We start from the raw sequence: 25,755 nt of genomic DNA on the forward strand, positions 1-25,755 counted from the left end.
TTAGTGCAGTTTGCTCATTTCACCTCCAAAGTGACATCTCCTGTTGTTACTGGGAAATTCTGTTCTGGGTGAAAAAGAAAAAAAATAAAAAGGAAAAAAAAGAAGGAAAAAAAAAGGGGAAAAAAAAAAGGGTGGCTGTCACCAGACAAGTTTCTGAAGACGAACCATAGAACTACAGGATGGCTTCAGTTGGAAGGGGCCTTAAAAACCATCCAGTTCTGACACCCCTGGAAATAAAAGAAATTCTGAGGGGATGAAAACTTTGCTGCTGCTATCAAAATAACTTCATTTACAAGTGTAATGAGTCATTGCGCAGAAAGTATCGAATAAATCTGTGTGAAGTAAGCAGTGTCAAACGATCATTTACGCTGGAACAGCACTTAAACAGGAAACGCTGCTGTCAGAAATCCTTGATGGAACCGCAGTTCCAACAGACTAAAATCTGGTTTAAAACCGGCCAGCTGGTGGCACAAGGGTTTCTTTAGAGGTAACTACCCACACCCCTTTCACGACAATGGAATTATAAAATGTTCTGTGTCTTGAAACCTTGCATCACTCTACCCCCAAAAGCGGATGCTAGCACAGAAAAGACAGCAGTGAAATCAGGAGAATCAGATCCATGTGTCAGTAGATCTTTTATAGGATTGCGTGTTTTACCTTTTCTCTTTTGTTGCAGGTCATAATTTGTGAGGTTTGCTTTTTTTTTAAAAAAAATAAAAATCTTTGCAGCGTATCAGCTTTTCAGCATCCATCCTCAATACGGCCAGCAAGGGAGGATGGAATTTGTAGCAGAAATAAAAAGATGCATTTTTTAGAGTAATATGTATTTAGCTTACGTCCTTAAAGCTCCATACTACTTCCATCACACTTCTTGGAAAGGCATCCCGCCGCCAGCGTTCAGCAGAAAAGCAGAGGAAGCGGCGTTTCGATTACGAATACCAAAGCCATCACTTTCTTGTGCCCTTTCCTCCCACGAATGTTGTGAGAGGGAAGAACCCCCCGCTGCTGCCCGCCCCTTCCAACCCGTCCGGCGCGGTGCTGAGCGGTGCTGAGCGGCTCCGGCAGAGCCAGGTAGGGTCTGGGGGTGGCGAGAGGAGAGCAGGGGAAGGGCGGCGGGGTTCGGGGGGTTCGGGCCAGGAGGGGCAGCCCCTGTTCCCCCCACCCCATGCACCCCGGGGAGCCTCTGGCCGCATCTCTGCGTGGGGATGTGCGCACTGGGGGGCTCCAGCATCGCCCCGCCGTCGTCCCCAGCACTGCTTGTCACCCCTAAGGCCCCCCCGGCGCCCCTCCCCCCCCCCACGTCCCTCCCCACAGGACCTTGACTTTCTTCTTCCTTATAATAATTTAGTATAATTTAGCCCTTGAAAGGGCTTATTACGCTGCCCCTTACTGGCACTACAAGGTCTCCCCCCTCCCCAGGCTGCCCTGGCCCTTTCCTTCTCCCCTAGGTAGCTTTGGGGCAGGAAGAGAAAAAAAATATAAATAAATAAATAAATAATAAAAAGATTCCTAAACCATTTATATGTCAGCCCTCAAATGCCTCATTTAGAAAAGTTAATATTCATCGTTTGCTATACTTTTCCAATCAGTACTTGCAAAAGTAAGTTTCTCACTTCTACCTTGTCCATTTTCTTCCCTGCAGTCAACAGTTCAAAGTGACAAATTCTGTTCTTGCTTTTTCAGGAGGTTTTTCAGACTGAGCTGTCTTTGGATTGACTCGCTTACTGAGAGTGATCGCTCTCTGTTTCTGCGATGAATGAAGGTTCAGAAGATTCGTGAGTACAAGTTGTGACTGTCTGCAGTTTGGAAGATTACCTCTGCATCCACTTTCAACCTGACAAAACCTGCATGGTAAGTAAACACTTACGTTGTTTGAAATGTAGGCGAATTTTCATTTTAACCAATAACTAGAAATCCTGGCTGAAAAGTGCTTAGACCTACTAAGGTTAAGACAACTGTTTGCTAGATTAGTTTTGCTTTTCTGCATGAATCTTATTTGACTTGTTGCATATTTAAAGTCATATTTGAAAAAGACTTAAGTTGACAAGAAGCCATCCTTAAAGATGTAAGATCAGTGGTTTCCTCACTTGACCCCAAAATATTTGTTCAAACAATCTGAGGTTCAGAAGAATCTGATTTTTTTATTCTTTTTTTTTTTTTCTTTATAAAAAAAGAAGTCACAACCCTTTGGGTAGAAATTCGGGTTTCCAAAAGAGTTGATCAAAATGAGTGATTTGACCAAACTGAAAATCACTTAAGAGTATCAGCACCCTTTCGTTCAGAATTCCCCTGGTCATTCCAGGAAAATGAGGAATTTCCTAACAAAGTTAATGATCATTAAACGCACTCAGTTGTCTACTTTGTGAGATAACATTAATGCAGTTTGTAGAATTTAAAATATTGTTTGTTTTAAGATTTTGTTGGATTCACAATGGCATAATGATTTTTAGGAAACACTTTTAATAATTAAAAATTCAACTGTAGCTTTAAGCGTGTATGAAATTTGAAAAACATGCTTAAAGCTATTGACACTTTAGACAACTAATAGACAACTTTTATTTTACTTTTGTCTTTGAAACTGTCATTCGCTGCTATTGCCTTAGCATTTTGTCCATTGAATATTTTTGTATTCCTTCAGAGACAGAGAATCTTTGCCTTTTAAATTATCTCCCCATTTCTTTTTGATAATAAAAGATCTTATTCCAATCCTTGAAGAATATCTTTATAGTAGTTGAATTTCACCAAAAACTATACGTTTTTTGTTTGTTTGTTTGTTTGTTTGTTTGTTTCCCTCCTGGTATTTCATTGAAGAATACCGCAAACCATATTGCTCAAATATAAATACTGCTAGCCTGGAGTAGAACAATTTCAAACAAATTGATCAGGTTCAATAGCAGTATGAGAGTAAGACTAAGGCTGTGTGTTTTGCTTGTTTATTTGTACCCACCAATCTCAAACCTGGCTATCACTAAGTAGCTTGCATAAGACTTTGTTCTTTAATCCCTATTCAAAGAATCAAGGGCTTTACTCTGCATTCACTGAAATATCCATTTTGTGCTGATGTGATGTGCCAACAAGGAATGGGATTTAGAATTAACATCTGATGATATGTAATTTTATCCTTATGTAGTGGATCGTAGTTTCACGGTCTGTAGCAGTTGTAGTTCTGGATGTGCTAGGGTGAAAAATGAAAAGTAAATTCAAGAAATGAAAACAGAGACATAGGGCCTTCTTTCCCTGTAAAGTGTAGCAGTTTGAATCTCCATGTGTAGAAGGGAACTGAAACCAGGTCTGAGGAGTTTACTGTATGGTCCCTTAAAGTTGCTTCTTTAGCTGCTTTCAAAACTGGGGTCTGTCTACCAGTCAGTCTGAAAAAGGGGATGTGAAACAGTTCTTTCATCTTCTTACAGTGATTTATGGGATGGTGGCACACTTGTAATGAATTGGAGAGAATAAGAGAGGGAGAGGAGCTACACATCTTGCTGTCATTCTGGAATATTGCTTGAAATGCAATAGCCTACTTCAGCCTGCTGCTGTTTTGTATCGCAGGAAGTTTCTAATCATAAATCTCAGGCAGGTGTCTTACTACAGTAAGTATGTCTTCTCAAATTGCAAGTTTTATGTAGTAAAACCAAAGAAAGGGAATGCTAAAAGAGATTACTTTGGACAGCTCTCCATGAAATATCTCTTTTAAGTATGTGTCCTATTTGTATATTCACGTTCAGGTAAGTGTCTGAATAAGGACATCTGTCTTGGCTGAGCTCAGGTTATCATGCATCTAAGCTGTCTGTCTTGTCAGCAAAACCGAGGCACGGTTTTAGGATTGGCTCTGCACTTGGTTGTTAACCTGCTGTTCAGACGAATCTCAGAAGAGATACTCCACACTGGTTTTATTTAATAAAGTTTCGCGTTTGTCTTTGAAAGAACAATTGAAAATGAGTTTCTTTATCTTCTCCCCCTAGATGGGAACATGAACACTGTCAACTGGTACTTATCTGTTCTGTAAGTGAAAACGTGAGGCAAAATTGTAGACCTCATTGTTTTCCAACAGGATAAAATTAGACACCAAGATGTCTGATCCATCCACATTCTGCTGTTCTGCTGAAGTGCAAGGGAAGATTCTGTTAGCTGTGTTTCTTTAAGGTCCAGTCCTGCAAAGATCATACTGTTTGTGGAGAAGAAAAAGCACTGTCCTGCTCACTGGTAGGTGTTCACTGGCTTGGGATCTAAGTCTAGATGTTTCTATATGATTGTCAGTTTACTCAGGAATACAAAGGGCCTCTAGTGAACATGAAAATGGAGGGAGAAGACCGTGCATTGCTTTCTGAATTTGGAATAAAACTTGCCAAAGAAAATATAGATATGTTGCCTGGCACATAAAAATACCTGGTAGAATAAAAATGAGTAACTTCCCAGTTGGAAGGCCTTCTTCAGTAACAGGCATTAGTAATACTGCTCTCAGTGCTCAGAGTGGTCTATTTCACTGCAATTGTGATGATCTGTGAATCTGTTTTTCTTAGGCTTTCAGAACCAAGAAAAAATCACTTTTTTTTTTTTTTTTTTCTGGAGAAGTGAGAATTAACTCAAGGAAATGACTCTGATGATATTTTTAGTAATGTTTATCACCGAATCTGCCACGGGTAAGTATAAATCCTCATTTCAACCATAGAACCTTTAAAATATTTGCCAAATATATGACACCTTCTTGACAGTTGCTCAGAGTGGTGAAACTTTAGACCAGTTCCAGACTTGGAAAATTTGGTCCAAAGTAACAAAATTATTAAATAAATAGAACCGAGTTGCTATGTGGAAACACCTGATTATGTTGTATGGGAACATGGCTATATGGAGAGCCACAGCAAGAAAAATGGTGATCACGATTCTTTTCGTGACATTCAGAAGCGTAGTCAGAATGGTTGCTAAAGAGAGATAATCTCTAGGACAAAGAGACTGAAGGCGTATTTTGTTCTTGAATATTTGCACTAGACCATGTTTCCTTTTCTGTATTTTATATGACTTCCACGTGTAAAGGTACATTTAGAAAATTTGATTAAAAAAGCAGACTTTGAGGCTAAATTTTTCACATAGAACCTTGTTCCAAGGGAAATTTTCTGAAAATATATGAAGTTTTTAAGAAATCTTACCATGTAACGATTTAGTTTTAAATAAGAAGAAAATGTACATGTTAATTCATAGGATCTCTGCTTTTATGGCAGTTGATCAGTTCTGAGGATTAGCCACCTTTGTCAAGTCAATACATTTTCCTTCCCCCTTCCATTTGTGACAGCTGCTTTTTTATAAAGTTCTACTGACTGTGCTCATTGGATTTGTACACTTATGGACCCACATGAAAGAATCTTATGGAAATGTCCATTTTTTATCTTTCTATACCTTCTAGTTTTGCTTGGGTAAGGTAGAATGAAAACTTGGACAACTGAGTTCTCAGACTGAAATAAATTTTGCTGGAACAAATAAATACTGCCAAACTACTCTGCTAAAAGAAAGTAACTTTATAAAAGACCTGCTACACAGCAAGTCACTTTAAAGTCAGGCTAATGGCATTTTATGAAAGAGTATCGAGCCTTCTTTTCCTTTTTTTTTTTTTTTTTTTTTTTCTGAAGAGAAGCTGTGTCCCCTTCGTGCCTCCATTGATGTACTAGAAGGGGAATATTTTTTCCTTTGTTTTCCTGAGTCAATGCTACGTTTTGAGACAGAAGGATACACAATAAACTGGTACAAAGAAAATGCTGGAAGGCAGAAGCTGATAAAGGAAACACAGAGAATTATTTCCCAAATGAATTTTCTGGAGTTTTGGCCAGCTGAACTCAGTGACTCTGGGAATTACTCTGTCACTCACAGGTGGGTACACAGGAAGTGGATGAACAACATCCTGCCCTTTAAATTGTCTATAAAGATGGTCTTGGTCTTTGTCTTATTTGTGGCATTTATACAAAGGAAGTTCAGGGAACTACATTAATTATGGTGTCACTTTCCACATCATTTCACAATAACCACCCAGACAGACCCATAATACACACATATTTCTACATGCTGATACAGCCTTTTAAAGGTTCTGTAAACTTTTGATAAAACAGGTAGCATTTCTGCTGTTTCATGGCTGATTCTCTAAGCACAATGAGAGATAGGCAACCCTTCTGTCAATGGCCAAGTAGAAGTAAACATTTGATTGTCCTCTCAACCAGACCTGTTCTTCCTTACTCCGTTGAGTGGAACTCACTCAGTGAGGCCTGCCAAGTAAATCAAATGTAGTAAGGTAATGGTGACATAGCTGAACTGTGGTTTCTTTGCACAGCCTGGCATGCTTGGAGCTGTTCAAAGAACAAACGAAATCATTGTATTTGATTCCTTACCATCACAGAACATCACGAGGCAAAAGCGGAAATAAGGGTGGGCTTCAACTGATGGTGGTATTCCTCATTTGATCATGAGGAATGACAGAAGGACTAGATCAAAGTTTTGTTGTATGAAGTTTTTACGACTAACTTGCACCACAACTGTAATTCAGGATTTACATTTGAAGTAACAATTCATTTTAAACAAATTATTTTTCATGTAATGATTTGTGCTGTTCTTGAGGTAATATTTTTAAGGTTCTTGGCTGGTTCATAAAGGTTATTGGCAGTTATGGGGCTTCATATACTGTAAAATGCTATCCACACTTCTCCAGCAATGTTGCATACACAGTTTTGATAGTATATAGTTTTAAGTTAGACTTCAATTGTTAATCTGTTACCTAGTTAATGTTCAAGTTAGAAGCTGAAAACCTCATGTTATATTTTTCCATGTATCTTTATTGTTGTATTGATTTTATTTTTAAAAGTAATGAGTCACCGTATCTGAAATGCTGAATGCTATAAAAGAAAAGCCTACCTGTAGAGCAAAGACACACATGAATATTTATTTTGATTGTATGTGATTTCTTATTAATGGCAGGTCAGTCTTTCTCCAATTAGTAAATAAAGCTTTAGAAAAAATTTCCTAATGTATGTTGAACATGATATTAACAGAATTGGCCTTGGGGGTGATGACTGTGGTAGTCTGGCCCCTTTGTTCTGCAATATAGTACAGATTTAGCATATTATTGGGTACAGATCTGTCTAAATTAGCAGAGGTGAAGCCAGCTGCCTAACTGTGGTACTTCGGGGTTAGATAATACCTGACATAGGCTTGTGGGTTATCATGGACCTATACATTTCATATCAAGTCTGAACTTGGCATTAAAGTTTTATTACTTTATTGATGGCCTTGAGCAGTCATCCATATAGTGACTTCACTAAATATGGTGATAAAAAGTTATTAAACCTAAAAACTCACTCTACTGCCAGCACCTAAATAACAGGATAAAATGCACGCTCTGACATGGAGCAAGGAGCATATCTGAATCACCAGGCTACAAAAGGAGGTTGTCATAACAAGTCTAAAAAAAAGGCACAACAGAGGAAAGCTGTGATAACCCTAACCTTAATTCACAATACTTGTGGTTTTGTGATTTTTTTTGAGAATTTGGAATAATGGTAGTAAATATACAGTAAATTACAAGAACTATATAAAACTAATATGATAAAAATATAAACTCAATATTGAGGGAAAAAGTCTTATATTTAGAAGAAAGAGATGAGGGAAAAAGACCCCAAGTAAAAATATTAGGATAAAGTTTCTTAAAATGATTAGTTGTTAGAAAACACAAAAATGTCTGATCCTTTGTGAAATGTTTTGATTTGCTGATTTGTCTAAGCAAGAAACAGAAAAAAAAGAAACTTTTTGATTTCATCAAAGTATTCATACGCAATTAAGAGTTTTGATTTTCAGTTATGAAACTCTTTATTTTCATTTTCTAAGAGACTATATTATGATACTATCTTATAAAAATGTGTTTTGAAAAAAGGGACTTTTATTAAGATAAAAGTTTCTGAAATAAAATATTTTGACCAGCCCGAAACAATATTTATTTATTTATTTATTTAGAATATCGTTCTGTTAGACCTATAAGGATATCTTTTTTTTTTTTTTTTTTTTTGGTTAGGATCAGAATGCAGAATGAAGGCCATTGGAATAATATGCATAAGTGTTTTTTTGTTTTTTTTTTTGGGTGGGGGGGGATTTTCATGGCATCTTGGGATTATTTTATCTGTTGGTTCCCACTGTTGGCAAACATATTAAAGCTGTTACATTTCAGCAAATATAGAAGATTATTTTCAGAATCAGTTTCCTGCAGTGAAGGAGGACTTTTATTAGTCTTTATGGAGAGGAAAATATTGTGGACTAATGAATTGGTTTAAGACTTAGTAAGACTGACAGAATGGAGATTGTTTTGTTTCAGAGCATTTATAATAGGGTTTTGTTTTAAAGTAGACATTCTAAGATAGTTTTGTTTATATATTTTATTTTCAAGTATTTAATTTATATATGATAATTTGTAAACAATATAGGAATTATTATTTTTTTAGCTGCTTAGGGAGTTTTAGTGAACAAAGTGTCAATCCAATTTACTGCAGATTTTCAGGAAGTGTATGACAACACAGCACTGACAGATTTTGCAAACTATTTTTTCCTGCTATGTTGCAACTGACAATGTGCAACAGGAAAGAGGTGAAAATGATGTAACGATGTATAGTGTATTATCCACTTATTTTTATTTTTGACTTAAAGAAGAATAAGAATTTTTCCAGTTAAAGTAGAAGTATTTTGCTGAGACATAGCATGTATAGCCAAAGATGCATATTTTGATGTGTTTTCACATTGCTTAGTAGAGTAGACTTCAGCCATTATTTCGGGAATTAATAGACTTCACCTGAAAGCCTGAGTGTGTGCATGTTCAGCAAAAAATCTTTAAAATGAAGGATTTCATATGTATTTGGTGTGGGGGTGGTAAGAAGAAAAACTGTCACACATATTTGGCAGGATTTCTAATTTATATGGGTTTTCATAACGTACATCCTGTGGTTGTCCAAAAAAAAAAAAAAATCATAAACCAAAACAACCAACCAACCAAAAAAAAGCAGGTCATCTTGCTGCTCTGTATTTGTGAACTTGAAAATCTTGCTGCTCTGTATTTGTGAACTTGAAATAGAGAGAACCATAATATTGTGCACTGGAAGGCTGATTGTCACTTTCTTGATGTAGATAGAAATACAGCACTGAGTTTGTGCAGTGAAATAAATAAGGGATGGCAGAATTGGATATGTATGCAGTCTTTATGGTAAACTCAGATTATATGCTCTAAGGGCTTTCACTTCCTTGTATTCTCTCCTGAGTCAAGCTATTTTTTGTTGTTCCTTCTTGTTGGGTTATATGAGTGAAGCTGAAAGGCTGTTAAGCCAGCAGCCAGTTTTGTAGCCCCAAAAGTATCCCTAAAGAATCGCAGCAAGTGAAGACCGAGACAGGAATATAACAGCTCAGACACTAGCAGTTTAAGCAATACAATGTAATGCATTTTTTGTTGGTGGTGTAGAAAATCACGTATATTGCAGACAAGTAGAAATTATATAAACCAAATTCATCTCAGTTTTGCATAGGTATGTTTTTGTCACCTTCCAGAGAGTTGGTCCTTGCCAGAGTTTGTCTCGTCAGCTAGAATATCGTGATCCACTTTGGCTGAAATCCTCATATTTGTTGAAGTGATTTCACTAAAATAATGTCAGAAAAAAGCCTCTATGGAGTGATGGTGCTGAGGAGAGCATGTGGCTTTATTGATCATTTTCTTCCATTTGCTGAATCTAGGTACTAAAATTATATTTATTTTATGGCCAGATCCATAACTGCATCTCCACCATTATTAAGATACAAGTGCGATGTCTAAAAGAGCACACAGACTTGGTGAAATTCATTGGAACTAATATTTATGACTACACCTTAGCTATTTACCTTAGGTGCCTTTATTGTCAAAGAGAGAGAAGTCTCTCTGGGGCACAGATTATCTTGTCCTAAAACAAGCTTGTAAAATAGGTCATGTAAACTGCACTCTGAGAGGTTACCGAGTGTTATCCCACTGCTGACTGTGGTGTGTAGGTCAATTTAAATGTGTAAATGCAATGTTGAAGAACAGATGAGAAGGACTCCACCCACTGTGAATTCATCTCTGATGGAAATGTTCTGATTAGGTTTTTCCTGTTTATGACACCGCAGTTAACTGATTAAGAAACCAAACCACCATGTTTAGATTTAGATAGTCAATTGCAACTATGAATAATGAATACTTCCAGTGAGTAAGGAGAAGAAGAATCTGCAGGCTGAAAAAGGACTGCAATGTGAAGAGGGTGAGCAAAGCAATTCTGTTTTGGGGAGTTCATAAGGGAAAAAAATGAAATCTCAAGCTAAATTCATCATATAAGTGATGTTGTAATGGTTCTTCTGACTCTTTTAACAGTAAAAGGTATATCACATGAGAATGGTGTGAAAGCTGATACACTTGTCAGACTTGTTCCTCCATTTCAACCTCTTTGTCCCTTAGCCATTTTCAGTGAAATAGTTCTTTGCTTGTTTCAGTTCTCCTGGGAGCAATTCCTTTTTCTTTTCTTGGAGGCAGGAAGATTCAAATGTATTTATGAAGACATGTCTGACACCAGAAGGAAGTGTTCTGTGATTACTACTTTTGCTTTGTCAGACCCTGTTTGTTCAGTAAAAATGAGAGCTGAGTTTTAGGCATTAATTGTAAAACCTCGCCCATTAATTTACAGGTAGAAAAATTACTTTCTCTTAAGCCCTAACTTTGCCAAAGTGAGACTAACTTTGCCAAATTTAAGCCCAAACACCTTCAGGTTCTTTTCCCTTTGTAGCCATGTATTTGGACATATCCAGCAATGAAATAACTCACAGCTATAATCTGAGTCATTAGGGGAATATGTGAATAGAATATACTAGATACCTGAATGATCACATTCAGCTTCTAGATAGTCAGAAGAGGCATTTTTGGAGCCTATTCACCTGACTTTTTATAGATATGGGACGTGATGAACATGCTCTAGAAGAAAGAGTTCATGGCTTTTCCATCAACCTGGGGTGGCCATTAAACTGTAGACCTCTGATCAGTAGAGAATGAGAGAAAAAGAGATTAATCCCTTCCAACATGACTTCTTGGGCAGACATAGAATCATAGAACACCTTGGGTTGGAAGGATTCTTAAAGATCATCTAGTTCCCATATCCTGCCATAAGGATGCCACCCACTAGATCAGGTTGCTCAGGGCCTCATCCAACCTGGCCTTGAACACCTCCAGGGGTGGGGCATCCACAGCTTCTCTGGGCAACCTGTGACAGTGCCTCACCACCCTCTGAATGAAGAATTTCCTCCTAACATCTAATCTAAATCTCCTCTCTTTTAGTTTAAAGCCATTCCCCCTCATCCTGTCATTGTCTGCCCAAGAAGGAAGTTGCTCTCCATCTTTTTTTAACCCCCCCCCCCCCCCCCTTTAAGCATTGAAAAGCCACAATGAGGTCACTCCTGAACCTTCTCTTCTTCAGGCTGAACATCCACAGCTCTCTCAGCCTTTCTTCACAAGAGAGGTGCTCCAGCCCTCTAATCAATCTTGTGGCCCTCCTCTGGACCTGTTCTAACAGCTCCACATCCTTCTTGTGCTGAGGGCCCCATACCTGGACGCGGTACTCCAAGTGGGGCCTCACAAGGGCAGAGCAGAGGGGCAGAATCCCCTCCCTCACCCTGCTGGCCACTCCTCTGGTGATGCAGCCCAGGACACAATTGGCCTTCTGGGCTGCAAGAGCGCAGTGCCAACTCATGTCGAGCTTTTTGTCCATCAGAACCTCCAAGTCTTTCTCTGCAGGGCTGCTCTCAATGTGTTCTTCTGCCAATCTGTACTCATGTCTGGGATTGCCCCAAACCAGGTGCAGCAACTTGCACTTTCACTTGTTGAACCTCATGAGGTTCATGCGGGCCCAGTTCTCAGGCTTGTCCAGGTCCCTTTGTATGGCATCCCTTCCTTCTGTTGTATTGACTGCACCACTCAGTGTCAACTTTGAATCCAGAAGTATCATGCTTGAATCCAGAAGTGATTAACTAATTCATGAGAATTGCATAGTTTGGAAATATTTCCAAAATATTGGTGATTATCTACACAGCATCAAACAATGAAAAATGTGACTTTTTGAACAATAACACAGTAGCCTGTTTTATTTTTTATGTTTAAAATATATATGTATATTTCTTAGTTACTGCTTTAAACCTTAGTATAAGAGATTAAACCTACCAGATCACATGTTGATTTAAGCTACTAAAACTCTTTTGTTCTCACTTGTAATTATATATGATGCCACAGATAGTTAAATTTTTGTTCTGGTAGGTATGGAATATACTGTCATATTTCATAAATATAATTTTATTGTCAAGTGTTTTGTGATAGATGATTTAGTTTGGATAACCTATTTCATTATGAGAAATAATGCATTTGGAATTGGAAAAGCAGTGAAGGGGAATGTAAATAATCAGTTCATTATTGATGTATTTTTTATCTAACAGATGTATTAAAGAACTTGTTTTTGTTTTGCTCTATAGCTCACTGAGCTACAATCCTTTAAAAAGCTCCTAACACTGATTTTACAAATGTTTTTTCATAGCAATGGAAGACAAAATTTCACAATTCAGAAGTGGACCTTGAATGTGCTTGAAAGGAATAAAAGCAGCTGTTTCAACAAAAATCATTTGACAACCGAAATTCAAAATGCTGGAACAGGTCATTCACTGAAATGCAGTGATTTGTCTGTCAATGAAAATGACAGTGTAACATGGTACAAGGTAATCGCTCAAATCATTGGCTGTAGATCAAAAACATCTGCAGGAAAAATGAATTATAAAGATTTTTAGAAGCATCTACAAATCTTATAATACTTTAATTTTTCATGTTTTTGGTGAAAAAAGCCTTTAGGCAGATACAGAGAAGAAAGTTTCTATCTGCTTTCAGATTTGTTAGAAAAATGAACCTGCAATCACAAATTACTGTTAGTTTGGAATGGTAATAGATCTGATGTGCACATTTGTTGGCTGATTTAGCTACTTTGTTAATGTATGTATTATTCTGACATTAAATTAAGTGCCAAGATATTTCTTTTACAGTTGGCACGTGCTTGTAAAGTAATTGAAAAACTTTTAAATTTTGCCGTTCCTGAACATTTTTTCCAAAATGTAGCAGATCTAGTTCTGTTCAGTTTAGGCAAATCATTGGTCTTCTTTGGACCAGTTTTTGCCAGGGCATAGACAATAGCTGTATAAGCTTTTGTAACTGCTGAGCGTTGGTGTGCTCAGCCATTGGATTAAGCACCCTGACTAGGTTTCTTCCACCCTGTCCCTACTCAACACCTTGAGCAGTGCTCCTTATTCCTCTCCGTGGGTTGTAGGTGTCCTGCCTGGAGTAACAGACACCATGTTGAATCAGCTTCAGGAAAGGATTTTGGTGTCTTAAGTGCTGGCATCTGTATTCTGCCTGACACAACCCTCCTTCCTTGTCCTTGAGAGGGCAGGACCATTGATGGATATGTTTTCCTCAGTAAAGAGGCGTGCGTTGGACTGACCTCTCTCATGCCTGACTGTATCTATGCCTAATATTTTTATGACTAATATTTTATGAGACAGGTGAAGCAGCCATCCTTAGACTTAAATATCCTTGGGTTTTTGATTGGGTGAAATTTTTGAAAGCTTTCATATTACACTTGAAGCTGAGATAAAAGGAGGATGGTAACATATGCCTTTTGTACAAGAGCTTGGTAACAAATGTATGCATCCAGGAAATGTTCATTCCCTGATCCCACCAGTGACCATTTCCCTTCTTAATCTAAGGTAATTCAGACAAGAACCGTATTACAGTGCTCTCAACTTTTAGTGGGTTGAATATTCAGAGGTTGTGTTTAAATGACCATGACTGAACACTGGGCCTCACCTCCTTTGGGTCAGGTAAATGTCATTGAGAAAATAAAAGAGCGATGGTGATAATTCATTTCAAAAATAATGTTTGTCTTTTTTAAGGTTTTGAATATATCTTTGCTACAGAATAATATTTTCTGGATTTATTGTTGTAGGACTGTAAGAACTATGAAAACGAAACAGAACGGGAACTGGATTTTAAAACCTTAACAGTTCAGCACTCTGGTATATATACCTGTAAAATTTTGATCAGTCATAATGGAAGGATATACCACAGCACAAGTACAATTAAGCTGGTAGTAGAAGAAGGTAAGAAAACTTTCTGAAAACTTCGAAAGATGCTTTTGGTTCTCCTTACTATGGAAAAAATTCCCTGCTAAACTTATTTGTTTACGGATATGGTTCATTATCTCCTAATTATAGTTATTTGATAAATAAATAAATATATAAAGGTGATCAGATCTGGAAATCTGATCTATTTTGCAATAATTTAAAAATATAAAGCAGAAGTTTACATTAGACATTACCAATTTGGAAAAAAACTATTTAGTATGTCTTCCCTGAAGTTGTAATTTTTTCAAAATTGGTTGCTGTAAGTCATACAAACTTACTAAGAGTTTTGTGAGAGCCGTTCCAACCATTGCAAACTGTGTATGTATATGTATGCACGTGCAAAAAATTCAGCAGGATATACTGCTTTTTAAGCTGCTTGGTAATGACAGGTCCAGATATTCCTCCTTGAATCAAATGGAATCTATGTGGTTTGTTTTAGAAGTAAAGCAAATGCATCATTTTTACTGTGGTAGAATCTAAGAAAGCTGTTACTTCAATATCAGTAATTTTTTTATTTTTTTAGATGCACCAGAGGCTGTCACTTTGGAGATAGTTGGACGCGATGAAGAAATTGAAACAGAAATAGGTATCAAATTAGTTCAAGGATCTTTATTTTAGCTGCATCACATATATGATTTTGTTCAGATCTCTTTATAGATGATTGTCTAGTTAAGTCTGATTGAACGAATTGTCTGTGTACCCTTTTGGATCTGATCCATCTTCACATCTGGTTATGTTTTGTTTAGGGTATTCCATGATTGATATACATTAAATTCACCCTTACAGAGGCCGAAGATCAGGTTGTTGTTATGACCAGCAAGAGAAAGTGACAGTGATGATAAACCACGACTTCCCTTTTTAGACAGCAAACCCCACAGAATGATGTGTGAAAGATGTCTGGTTTGTCCAGTGAGCAACAATAATAAGTAATCTCTTTAATATTTGATGCAGTCAAGGACATCATGCTGCAGAGAAATGAGAAACGTGAGGCATGACAGTCCTGGCAATGCAAGCATGCAGATCTGTTACTGCTTCAAAGAATTTGTCTTATTGTCAAAAGCCAAAAATTTGACTAGCTGGGAAAAGGTTAGATAACATGGTCTGCAGGCTTCACACAGTGTTGGAAACTATCCAAGATTTTGACCACAAAGCATCCGAGAGGCTGTATATAGTTCTTAAGAATATAACTTCACCTGTATTTTTGCTCTCCTGTGTCTGAGGGATTCTCCAATTTGATTACCTAGTCTTCCCCTGTACAATTCTGCAAGCGCATATTCACCACCTCTGTGGCTCATATGTGTATCTCATTTGCTCAGCTAAGACACCAGATGTTGGCTTACTTTTCACCCCACAAAGGCCAGCTAGTAGGTCCTTTTTCTAATGCCAACACCCCAATCCTATATCGCCTTATGTCTCCCAGTCTCCCAGGGCACTGTTCCTACACAGTTCCTATCACTTACTCTGCTCGTCCCAACCCTTACAAGGAAACATGGTTCAGCATCAAATGATTATGAACCATAAGTCTTCTATGTCTTATATGCTTTGCTCAGATCATTTGGTAAGATCTTTGAACTACCTGATGGCTGATCAGACTGATGGCATTGTGGAGAGAGAAGGGAATTTTGGAATTTCAAACCCTTCATGGTTTGGATGGTGCTGTATAGGATTTCCTTGAAAAAAAAAAAAAAGCTGTTGTGCGCAGTGAAAAGGCTAGAGTTGCAAGGTAGATGATAATATTCTTCTAGGTCTATGTTTCAATCTGTGCAATTGTGATTTGGATTTGTAAGGTCTAAATCTAAGGGTGCCACATTTTCAGCTCGACCTCGCTTTAAAGATTCTTAAGCAGTTTCACTGGAAGCATCCACCCTGTTAAACCTTGAGAAGTCTGTTTAAAATGTATGTTCTCAGAGTATTCCTGGACAAGCTTACTTACTGGAAAGCATCTGTGCATAGTGTCCTGAACAAGAACTAGTGTGTGGCTTTTGTGGTTTACTGAAATGTGTTCTGGATGTGTTCCCTGGAAACGGTGCTGGCATAACCTAGAAATGGTGATGTAATGTTGTAGCTAACCTCAGGATAAGCTTTCCATGACAGTGTTTAAATTCAAATGCCTTGCAGATCATCAGATTTCATACTCCATAGCTCCAGACCTTTGCCTTTATTTTCCCATGTGCACTGTTGTCTTTTTACTTTTGCTCTTTCTTATAATTAACCAGAATCTAGGGCGTGGTTCCTTTACACTTCCAAATAGTGTTTTGGAGTGGTAAGGAGTAGCTGACTGGCTAAGTTAATTATTCATGCATTCAGGATTATGCTGATTTCCAGGTGTGGTGCTGGGATGAGAATTTCTCTGTGAGAGGTCAGCATGGGTGCTAGCAGGTTTTGTTACTTCTTATGTTGTAGTATACGGTTTAGCTGTCATCATCAATTGGTTATAATTCCCCTTACCAGTTACTTACTTTTACATGTCTCTGGGGCACTGGTGATGGGTGGTCCTCTCCTGTTTTCTGTCTGCAGCACACAGTTTTGTTCCCTGAAGTCTGAAAATGCTTTGGCCTATTTAAACTTTTCTGGCTGTTACAGCTAATCTGAGATAAAATTGTGGATGACTCTCCCTCTGTAGTGGAGTACAACAGAGCTCTGTGCGTGGTTGCCAAAGCCACTGCCACCATGACACACATATGAAAGGGGCTATTAAGCCCATAAGGGAACACAGCTGCTTGGATATGAGGTCTGGAAAGCTGACATTTTATTGCACTGTGAACATGAATGTCACTTTTGACTACATCTTCTTATGTTATGCTTTGTGTAGGTAAAGAAGAGATACTCAATTGCACAGGTTTCTTGGGTTACGATATGCAAGAAGATGCCAGCCTCTACTGGTTGATTAATGAAACATTTCCAGAAAAATGCTCAGATATCCCCAAGAATGACCCTTTGATATGCGAAGAAGAGTTCAAAAAACTACAGTAGGTTTCCAGAAAATACTGAACTTCTGTTGTGTGTGATAAATTTCTGCATTTTATGGACTGCAAACTCATTAAAATGTCTGAGGTTCTTCTACAAACTTTTCCTCAAAATCTGCCTCTCAACTTATTGAAGATTTCTATGCAGATAGTTTTGCTAACACCATTCCTTGTTGCAGTTTGGGAAACAAGTTTTACGTCACAAGGCTACTACGGATTAAAAAAGTAAGAGATGAGGACTTGCATCACAATTTCACCTGTAAGCTGCAAGCCGATGAAGCAGTGCAAATAAAAATAGTGAAATTGAAGAAAGGTACAGTATAATCTATGAACAACACTTCTCATTTTTAATTACTAATCATGCCAGCCTCTCAACAGAGGAAGCAGGGTACTGATCCAGATATGTGTGTGTGCTGGTAAAGACCTTGGTTCCTCTGGGGTTTGATTTAACAAGCTCTTTGGGTGATTCCTTGTGCTCTGAGATGGGGCAGTAGGGATTGCTGCTCCTTCTGCTACATCAGCTGTGTGAGGGCTCCACAGTTAAACTGATGGTGGTGTGGGTACAGCTGGGGGAGGCTGAGCTAAGCTCTAGCTGACAGATCCCTTTGCAGCAGTTTGTTAGATTCCATGATAAAATATCCTCTGTGCTCTCCAGTGCATCACATTGGTGGGATTATTGGGGTTGACTACCCAAACCTCAGTGCAGCCCAGTGTTTGTTATTTGGGCCACTTTGTTTATTAAGGAGCTCTTTTTTTTTTTTTTCTTTTTCTCCCTTCTTTCATGGAAAGTGTAATCTTTGATATTCCTGCTAATGCCTCACACATTCTGGTTGATAATTTCTTAGAAAGATAGAGTCAGACTCTATCTTTCTAGCTTTGGAAAGCTGAACTCTACTTTGAAGTAACACTTCGCATCTATAGTCCACACAGCTTGGAGATTCATGGCAAATAGGCATTCTCTGCTTGTTTTCCATCTCTCTTAGACCTTTCCAAGGTTTACTGAGAGGAAATATTTCATTCTGTAAGTGTGAAAATAGACTAGTCAATCTTAAAAGATGTAGTATATAATAAAACAAATGAAATACAGACTACAGTGAGCATGACATGATGTCTTCACAAAGGACTTCACAAAGATTTAATACTTAAAAACTTGTATTTGGAATTGAAAAGGGGAGGATAATAGAACAAACCAATTTAAAAAAGTAAAATAAATCTTTAAAAAAGCCCGAAAGAGAGTAGAGACAGAAGCAAAAGAAGATCTTGGGCAAAGAGATTAAATGGGTCATGAATGGCTGTTATGGATGGGCTGAGAGAAGGGTAGGGAATAACACAAAATGATAGAGATCCTGAAGAGAACTCATCATAAAAGTGGTTGACCCAGTGTAGTCCTCCAGTCTGGGATGCCGTACATCTTTGAGGACTTGTAGTCTCAGTATTGATCCCACATACATCTCATTTATGTGTGTGCAGAATGTGTGCAGACATGCAAGATTAATTCTCCAGTTTTTAGAGTAATCTATGTTCTGTAGTTTTTCTCCATCTCAGGATGAATGGGATGCGTGTGTACTTGAAATACTGGCAGGAAAGGATTCACACAAACGTTTCAGTTTGGGTAATTTTAAGATGCCATTAAATTGCTGTGCAATTTACTAAACTAATCTTGTCCTATAATACTCTTTGTTAAGGCCTTAATTTCCTGGGCTTCTCTTTTACAGGAAACACCCGAGATCTGCCAGTGCACCTATTTACAACTGGAATGATTCTTGCTGTACTACTTCCATGTGTTGTAATAGCCATGACAGTTCTCTGTGTGATGTTCAGAGTAGACTTAGTTCTATTTTACAGGAACATATGCAGAAGAGATGACACTGCTGGAGGTATGACTTGGCTAATGCTGACATTGAAAGAGAGTGCTGATTAAAAAATAGCTTCTGGTAGGCTCTAAAAAGCAATCGTCATAGAGGAAGGGGCAAAATAAGTCCAGGAGTTTTGGAAGTAGAAACAGTGAGGAATATGTGAAAGAGAACTTGATTGTCAAGTCAGTGTGTTATTCACCTTGGGGTAATAAAGCAGATAAACACAGTCAGGAAGTTGCCTCTGGAACAGACAGTGGAAGGGACATAGCTGGCTGCTGTTCCAGCATGCTTTATTGTGTGATGTTCTTCATCACAGAAGCTGGAGAATTGTTGGCAATTTGTGGAAGTATACAGGTAATCTATCTGCAGGGAGGATGAGCACCCTGGAGTTGACAGACCATTTGTTGTTTCTGTTTTCAAATTTGTTTTCACCTAACTGATGGTGATAACTTCAGGTTAAAATGCTTCCTTGTCTGTAGAGGTCATTGCAGTGTTTATAAGTTTGTCACTAAATGCACTTAAAGAGAGTACACTGCCAGTGTTTTACCAAGCAACTTTACTGTGACCTTGACTTAAGGAGCAAACCTGACAATTACCTAACTCTGGGTATAATTTTCACTCTGTGACTGTGTTTCTGAGAATTGTAGTGAAAAAAACCTTGCTGTGTATGTGTACCTGATTTCCTTAGACCTCCTCAGTCTCTAAATCTGCTTGAATATACCTTGAATGAGCTGCAGTGGTTGGAGTTCTCTCAGTAATGGGTGAATGTCATTTATGCCTGCCAGGATTATTTATTTTTCCATTCATGCTAGGGAAGAAGCATAGTTTATGATTCAAAACTATGTGTGTTATTGTATCAATCCAGACAGTTTTGTTGCAAGTTTCAATTAGAGATTGCTTAATGTGGTAAGCCTGGACTGCTTAATGTGGTAAGCCTGGTTTCTAAATTGGTCTTACTTGGATTTTATGTTTATAAATTACTGGCCAATATATGACCAGACACAGTATATTCTTATAACTCTAAGTCATTAAAATAATAAACTAGCTTATTTTTTCAGTACCTGTTCTACAGAACTACTTGGTAGCATTAGATGAAAGGTAAAATAATTGTGAAAATGGGCAATAGAACTTATGTAACTTTCTTATCAAGTTGCAGACACGTTGAGCATACTAGTCTGTAATAAGGAAGATGTTTCTGGATGCTTTGATACTGAGACAATAATTTTGTAAGCCAGAATGGTGGATCAGATACTGTATTTCTAACCGTTGCCAACAAGACAAAAATTGGTGATTTCTTTCCAGATGGAAAAGAATATGATGCTTTTGTGTCTTATCTGAAAGACTGTGCTTCTACTAGTGAAGAAGAGAGAGAATTTGCTTTGAAGATATTACCAATGATACTAGAAGAAAATTTTGGGTACAAGTTATGTATATTTGAGAGAGATGTCTCTCCTGGAGGAGGTAAGTGTATTGATTATTCTTGTCATTAAATAGACACATCCTTTTCATGAATATATAAACGTCTGCAATGAGAAGGAAATCTGACAGAAGTTCTTTGCATTGAAATGCTACATATTCATTTTATCTAGGCTGTGTTTGCATGCAAAGACAGCATAAACACATTTTATACATTTTATATATTTTTATGAATTCATATATACATGCACACATACCTTTAATTACACATTCAAGATAAGGTGAAAAAGCTATCATGGAGAAAGGGTGAGAACACAGAGAATGTAATGTGCTTCATGGTAATAGCACTCTTGCTCTGCTTTTGCTGAGGGCAGGCATCTATGTCTGAACTCATGCTTACTGCACTGAGCAGTTGATGGTTCTGTTACTCAGATCCTCAGGTAACTCATATGTTTGTCTGTGTCTTCAGTCTGGCAGTTGATAGCATGTTGTGAATGCAGTGGGAGCCATAGGGGTAAGAAAATATACATGAGAACATGGCATTTTTTTTCCCTGTATTACTAATGGCCTTTTACAGATCCTTAAAAAAAAGAAAAAAAAAAGATACTGGGGGATTCCATTTAGTTTGAAGGCCTATTTGGAGAATTGGATTTCCTTGTTAAAAACACAGAGCAATAAGCTTAATCACCCTCCTTCCTAAGGCAGGATCTTCTCTTCATGTGTCCTTTCCTGACATGTTCTTCTAACCTGAGAGAGATACAACAACTTTTCCAATCCATTTTGAGAATTAAAAAAGGCTTTTCTAAGTGTTCAGTCTGATTCTTCCTTGCAGCAGTTGTAGCTTATTTCCTTTTCTCTGGTTTGATCCACTGTGAATATGGAAAACAGATTGTTTCCCTCTATTTACAGGAGCCATTGGTATATTGCAATACCCTTGCCAGCCTCCTTCTCCTCTCTGTTTTCTATTCATTGTGTTACTACTACAGTTTGCTTTCTCTGTCCCTACAAGGCATGTTTTCTAGACCTGTTGTCTCTGTAGATCTCATTGTCGCATGGTTGTGGAGACGGATTCGGAACTCATTCTGTCATCACATGATGGTCTTCTCAGCCTTGGATTACTGGCAATAGATTTGGGGATTCAGTGAAATAAAGGAAGGAGTAAACTGAGATTTACTGAATATTCAGGTGGCTGCTGGTGACTTTGTGTGGAATCTCTCTAATGGTGTCCATTATGAAAGACCAAAGAGACATCTGGCTGGAGGAAGAATAAATTTTGCTGTCACCTTCAGTCCATGTGACTACTGACAGACAGCTGTCTCAGGTAGCTGGAGACTGTATTTTTTTATCTGTCCCAGAGAACAAGCTTTGGCCCTGTGAGAATTCATTTTTGCAGACTCATGATCTGTAATGCACATTAATCTCTTAAGGGCAGGATGTTTCCTTGCTGTCACTTCAAAAGGGGAACATTTTTGGTACATGCGCAATTGTTAAAGGAAATCAATTCAATGCCTGTCCTTTCAATTTAGTTTAATAACACATTTATCTTTAATTTGCAGCTGTTGTTGATGATATCCATTCATTCATTGATAAAAGTCGAAGATTAATCATTGTACTGAGCCAAAACTACATTTCTGACACAGCCATATATGAACTTGAGAGTGGACTACATAAAGCACTAGTTGAAAGGAAAACTAAGATCATATTAATTGAATATATGCCTATAAGTGACTACAATTTCTTGCCAGAATCACTGTCTCTTTTACCATCAAAGAGGGTTGTGAAGTGGAAAAAGGATAAATCTCTTCCCGTGAATTCCAGGTTTTGGAAGAACCTTCGGTACCTGATGCCAGCGAGACCTACCAAGTCAAACACCAAAGGGCACTGTAACAATCTAGATCTAGGCTCAGAAGGGACTCAACCATGGACTGGGGGCTGTGACTGTAATGCAGTCATATAGCAATTATGGAGACGGAAGATGCTGCAGAAAATTGTCAGTTTTGCTAAATTCAAATAGAAAACACAAACTGTGCTTATTTTTGGGAGACAGTGCTCATAAGAGGCCAAGTCTGAGATATAAGAAGAATATAAGAAATGTCACAGTGGCTAAGATGTTGTTAATTCCAGTGCTAAATGCTATTCCAGAGACAGTTTCCTCAGTAGTCTACACAAGGAGCTGAACTCTGATTCTGCATAGGTCTTAACACCTGGCACCAAGAACAACACATAATCTTTTGGTTTCACATTTTCCTTCTTGCAGAATGACGTTAGTTATACTTGCATACTTGTTGAGACCCCTCAATGAATTTATCAGTATTTACAAAGTATTATGATTTAGATACTCTCAGTTTTGTGTTTTGGTATTTCCTAAGAATCCTGCTTGGGTTCTGACCCAAATGGCTCCTGCCCTAGGGAGCTTGGCATATAGGGTTTAGGCAACATTGAGCAGAAAAGTCAAGTGAAAAGGGAGACAAGGAAGGATAGAAGGAATCAGACGTTTAGTCAGGCTAACTGCATTCACTCCTGAGTTGTGTGTGGTCTAGACAAGCTAAGTGGCAGTGATTTGGAGTAATGGTAAAGTCTGCTTTCATCCTCTAATTTAGCTGAGAATACTGTAAATTGTCATTTTGGCAGAGAGAAGAGAGGAATGGGATAGAGCTAATAGTACTTTGTCCATGGACACCAATATCTACATCATATCCTGAGCTACCTTCAGCTGAGAGCTGCAGAGGATTTATGCAAAAATGAGCTCTTCAGTATACATACATCTATTCCTAACCCTTTAGAACATTAGTACCTAGCATTATTTTCAATAATAAACCTAGCAATGCCATTCAAAATCATGATCATACTCTGTCACTATTAGCTGCCTGGCAGAAGATGACAATCGGACACATAAGTTCCTGGAAACAATGGAACCTATTTCCTCCTAATACCAATAGGGAACAAGTATTGGAAAATTATTTTGGAAGAACTTCAGTCACTTTGCTAGGAGACCATCAAGGCTCATCCCACTCTCATCACTGTCTTGTATTCAACTAATGCTAGTTCTGAGGAGATATATCTTTGATACTGACACTTAATTCATGCAGCTCTGTTATCTTCTTGGTGCTCTTGAGAATACAGTTGTAGTAATGGATGTTCCAACTGTCTCAGGATTTATGAGAATGAAATACCTTGTTGTTTTTCAAATATCCCCTAATCACACAAATGAGAAGGAATAGAGGAATAAGACAAGCATTTTTGGTGTCCTTCATATCAGCTCCAAGAGGTCTCCCTATTTCTGTCATGCAACTAAAGAGCTGTCAAGCTGTGGTACTTAGGCAAAAGCCTTCCTCTGCCTTAAGCTTTTACCAAAGAGGGTTTCTACTGTGTGATAAGTGTGCCTTTATATTTCTAAATCTTTCTCAAAGTTCAGTTCTTTTCCACCAGTGTTTCCTGTTTTAACATTTAATATGTTTCCTTTTTAACATTTTTCAGCAGGACTAATGATTGCCCCTACTTCAGAAATGCCAGTGGTTGTACTGTGCATTTCCATTCCTTGGCCATAAAACTAACAGAAATGGTGGTAACCTTCCTGGTACTTAACCAATATGTTACATTTGCTCCTCAGCCACATTGTTTTTCATATGTTGTCATCAACACATTGCCTAACAACATAAATTGTCAAATGTGAATATGAAGAGTGCACAGAGTTTATTTAAAGCTCTGGACTGAGCCTGCCCTCTAAGAGAATCAGCTATTATAAAGCAAGATTGGATTTTCTGTGAACTCCCCCACCTCAGCTTGGAGAGGTGATATAGCTAATACTCATCTGCCCACGCCTTGATAAAAGGAGACAAAGGAAATTAAGTCTATGTTAATGCCAGATGTTGTTCTTAGTGCTCTTATATCCAGAATTACTGACTTTAACCAGGGCTTGGAAATACCTGCTTTCTGTTTGCCAATCTCTAGAGAAAAGAAGCTGCTAATGTGACTTTTATAGACTGTAGTTGTGCTGATTTGCCTAATCATGTATATGTCAATTTACAAGTGACTTCACATGATAGTTGGTTGGAAGTAATGGGTCATTTCAGTGATTTCTGTAGCATTTCTGTTACATTTTTTGCTCTTAATAAAACTTTATTTCCCCCTCCACGCAACAGTGGCTTCTGTTTTTGCTGCCATTAGACAGCAGTAAGTGTCAAAAATTGTACTTCTAATAAGAAAAATAATGCAAGAAGCAAAAATATGGCTAGACCTGCTCTCCACGAGCAAAAAATCTCTCTTTTGTACTGTAAAAAAATAAAAATAAAAATGAAAATAAAAATAAAAAAAAACCCAAACCTAATCCAACCAAGTTTTTGGAATAATTAATTTCCTAAAGAAGGATGCAGATGGGATCAGTAATGGGAGATCTATTGTAAGACAGCAGTCTTGAAGATTCTTGTCTTTCTTGTGCATACTACAACATGATACTGACTGTGAGAACATAATCTGCCTTTTTTTGTTTGACTATCATTCCTGTTTGACTATTGTCTATCAAACACAATACAGGCAAGAAAAAAAAAGGGGGGGGGGTTCAAAGTTTTCTTGTCCATTGATAGTTTTAACTTATATGTAGGGAAAAGTTGAGGCTATCATATATAGTACCAGTATTATAGTGTAGCACTGTGTAAGGGCCTAGAAATATAGAAGGTTTATAAATGTTAAGTTGTCCATGAGCCCTACCCTGTGTGGCTACCGTCAGTGTCTGTACCAAGTCTGGAGAGACTCGAGTCTGCATGGAAGTGAGGTACCTCCAAATGGACGCTACATATAGTTCCATATCCATAAGTATTTTTTTTTCCTATAAACACTTCTGTTTCTCTGTTGTCATCTGCATTCTTTACATACATATGATGAGAGGTAGAATATGTCATTCTGTATCCAAGCTTCAGGACAAATCCTATCTCTTCCACCTGTCTTCAGATTGTAAAGAAAGCAGGAGGTTTGCAGAAGCGCTGGAGGACATAGGGAACTGCAAGAGTCCTGGTAGAAGATTTGCTGGTTATGTTGCAGAACAAGTGAAGATGTGTGCAGAAGTAATTTGTCAGTAGCACGTTTACCAAGCTAGAAACTAAATAGAAATTTTGCAGTCAGATCAAAAATGAGGTGTCCAACATGGCGACACACTGTGGGCACATGCCTATTGCATGTGCAGGGCAAGGTTACTGTATGCTGGACATGTCAGGACCTAGAGGAAATACGCAATTGATTTGTGCAGGAAGGTCCAGAATTTTAAGTGTCACATCCAGAAGTTGATAGATTGATTCCTGGGT

General features: G+C 38.0%; 1 protein-coding gene across 1 annotated transcript in view; it reads left to right on the forward strand.

The window, feature by feature from the left end:
• The first annotated feature begins 1,001 nt into the window (after positions 1–1,001).
• IL18RAP (interleukin 18 receptor accessory protein) overlaps positions 1,002–25,755 on the forward strand; it is a 47,990-nt gene continuing 23,236 nt past the window's right edge. The window contains exons 1-13 of the mRNA XM_050714689.1: positions 1,002–1,071; positions 1,684–1,851; positions 3,411–3,577; positions 3,963–4,203; positions 4,521–4,640; positions 5,622–5,859; positions 12,588–12,765; positions 14,043–14,196; positions 14,744–14,806; positions 17,033–17,189; positions 17,366–17,499; positions 18,902–19,063; positions 20,345–20,503. Coding sequence (XP_050570646.1) covers positions 4,592–4,640; positions 5,622–5,859; positions 12,588–12,765; positions 14,043–14,196; positions 14,744–14,806; positions 17,033–17,189; positions 17,366–17,499; positions 18,902–19,063; positions 20,345–20,503 — 1,294 coding nt within the window. The 5' untranslated portion in view covers positions 1,002–1,071; positions 1,684–1,851; positions 3,411–3,577; positions 3,963–4,203; positions 4,521–4,591. The remainder of the gene's footprint in view (positions 1,072–1,683; positions 1,852–3,410; positions 3,578–3,962; positions 4,204–4,520; positions 4,641–5,621; positions 5,860–12,587; positions 12,766–14,042; positions 14,197–14,743; positions 14,807–17,032; positions 17,190–17,365; positions 17,500–18,901; positions 19,064–20,344; positions 20,504–25,755) is intronic.

This window comes from Cygnus atratus, chromosome 1 (genome assembly GCF_013377495.2).
Source record: "Cygnus atratus isolate AKBS03 ecotype Queensland, Australia chromosome 1, CAtr_DNAZoo_HiC_assembly, whole genome shotgun sequence".
Classification (NCBI taxonomy): Eukaryota; Metazoa; Chordata; class Aves; order Anseriformes; family Anatidae; genus Cygnus; species Cygnus atratus.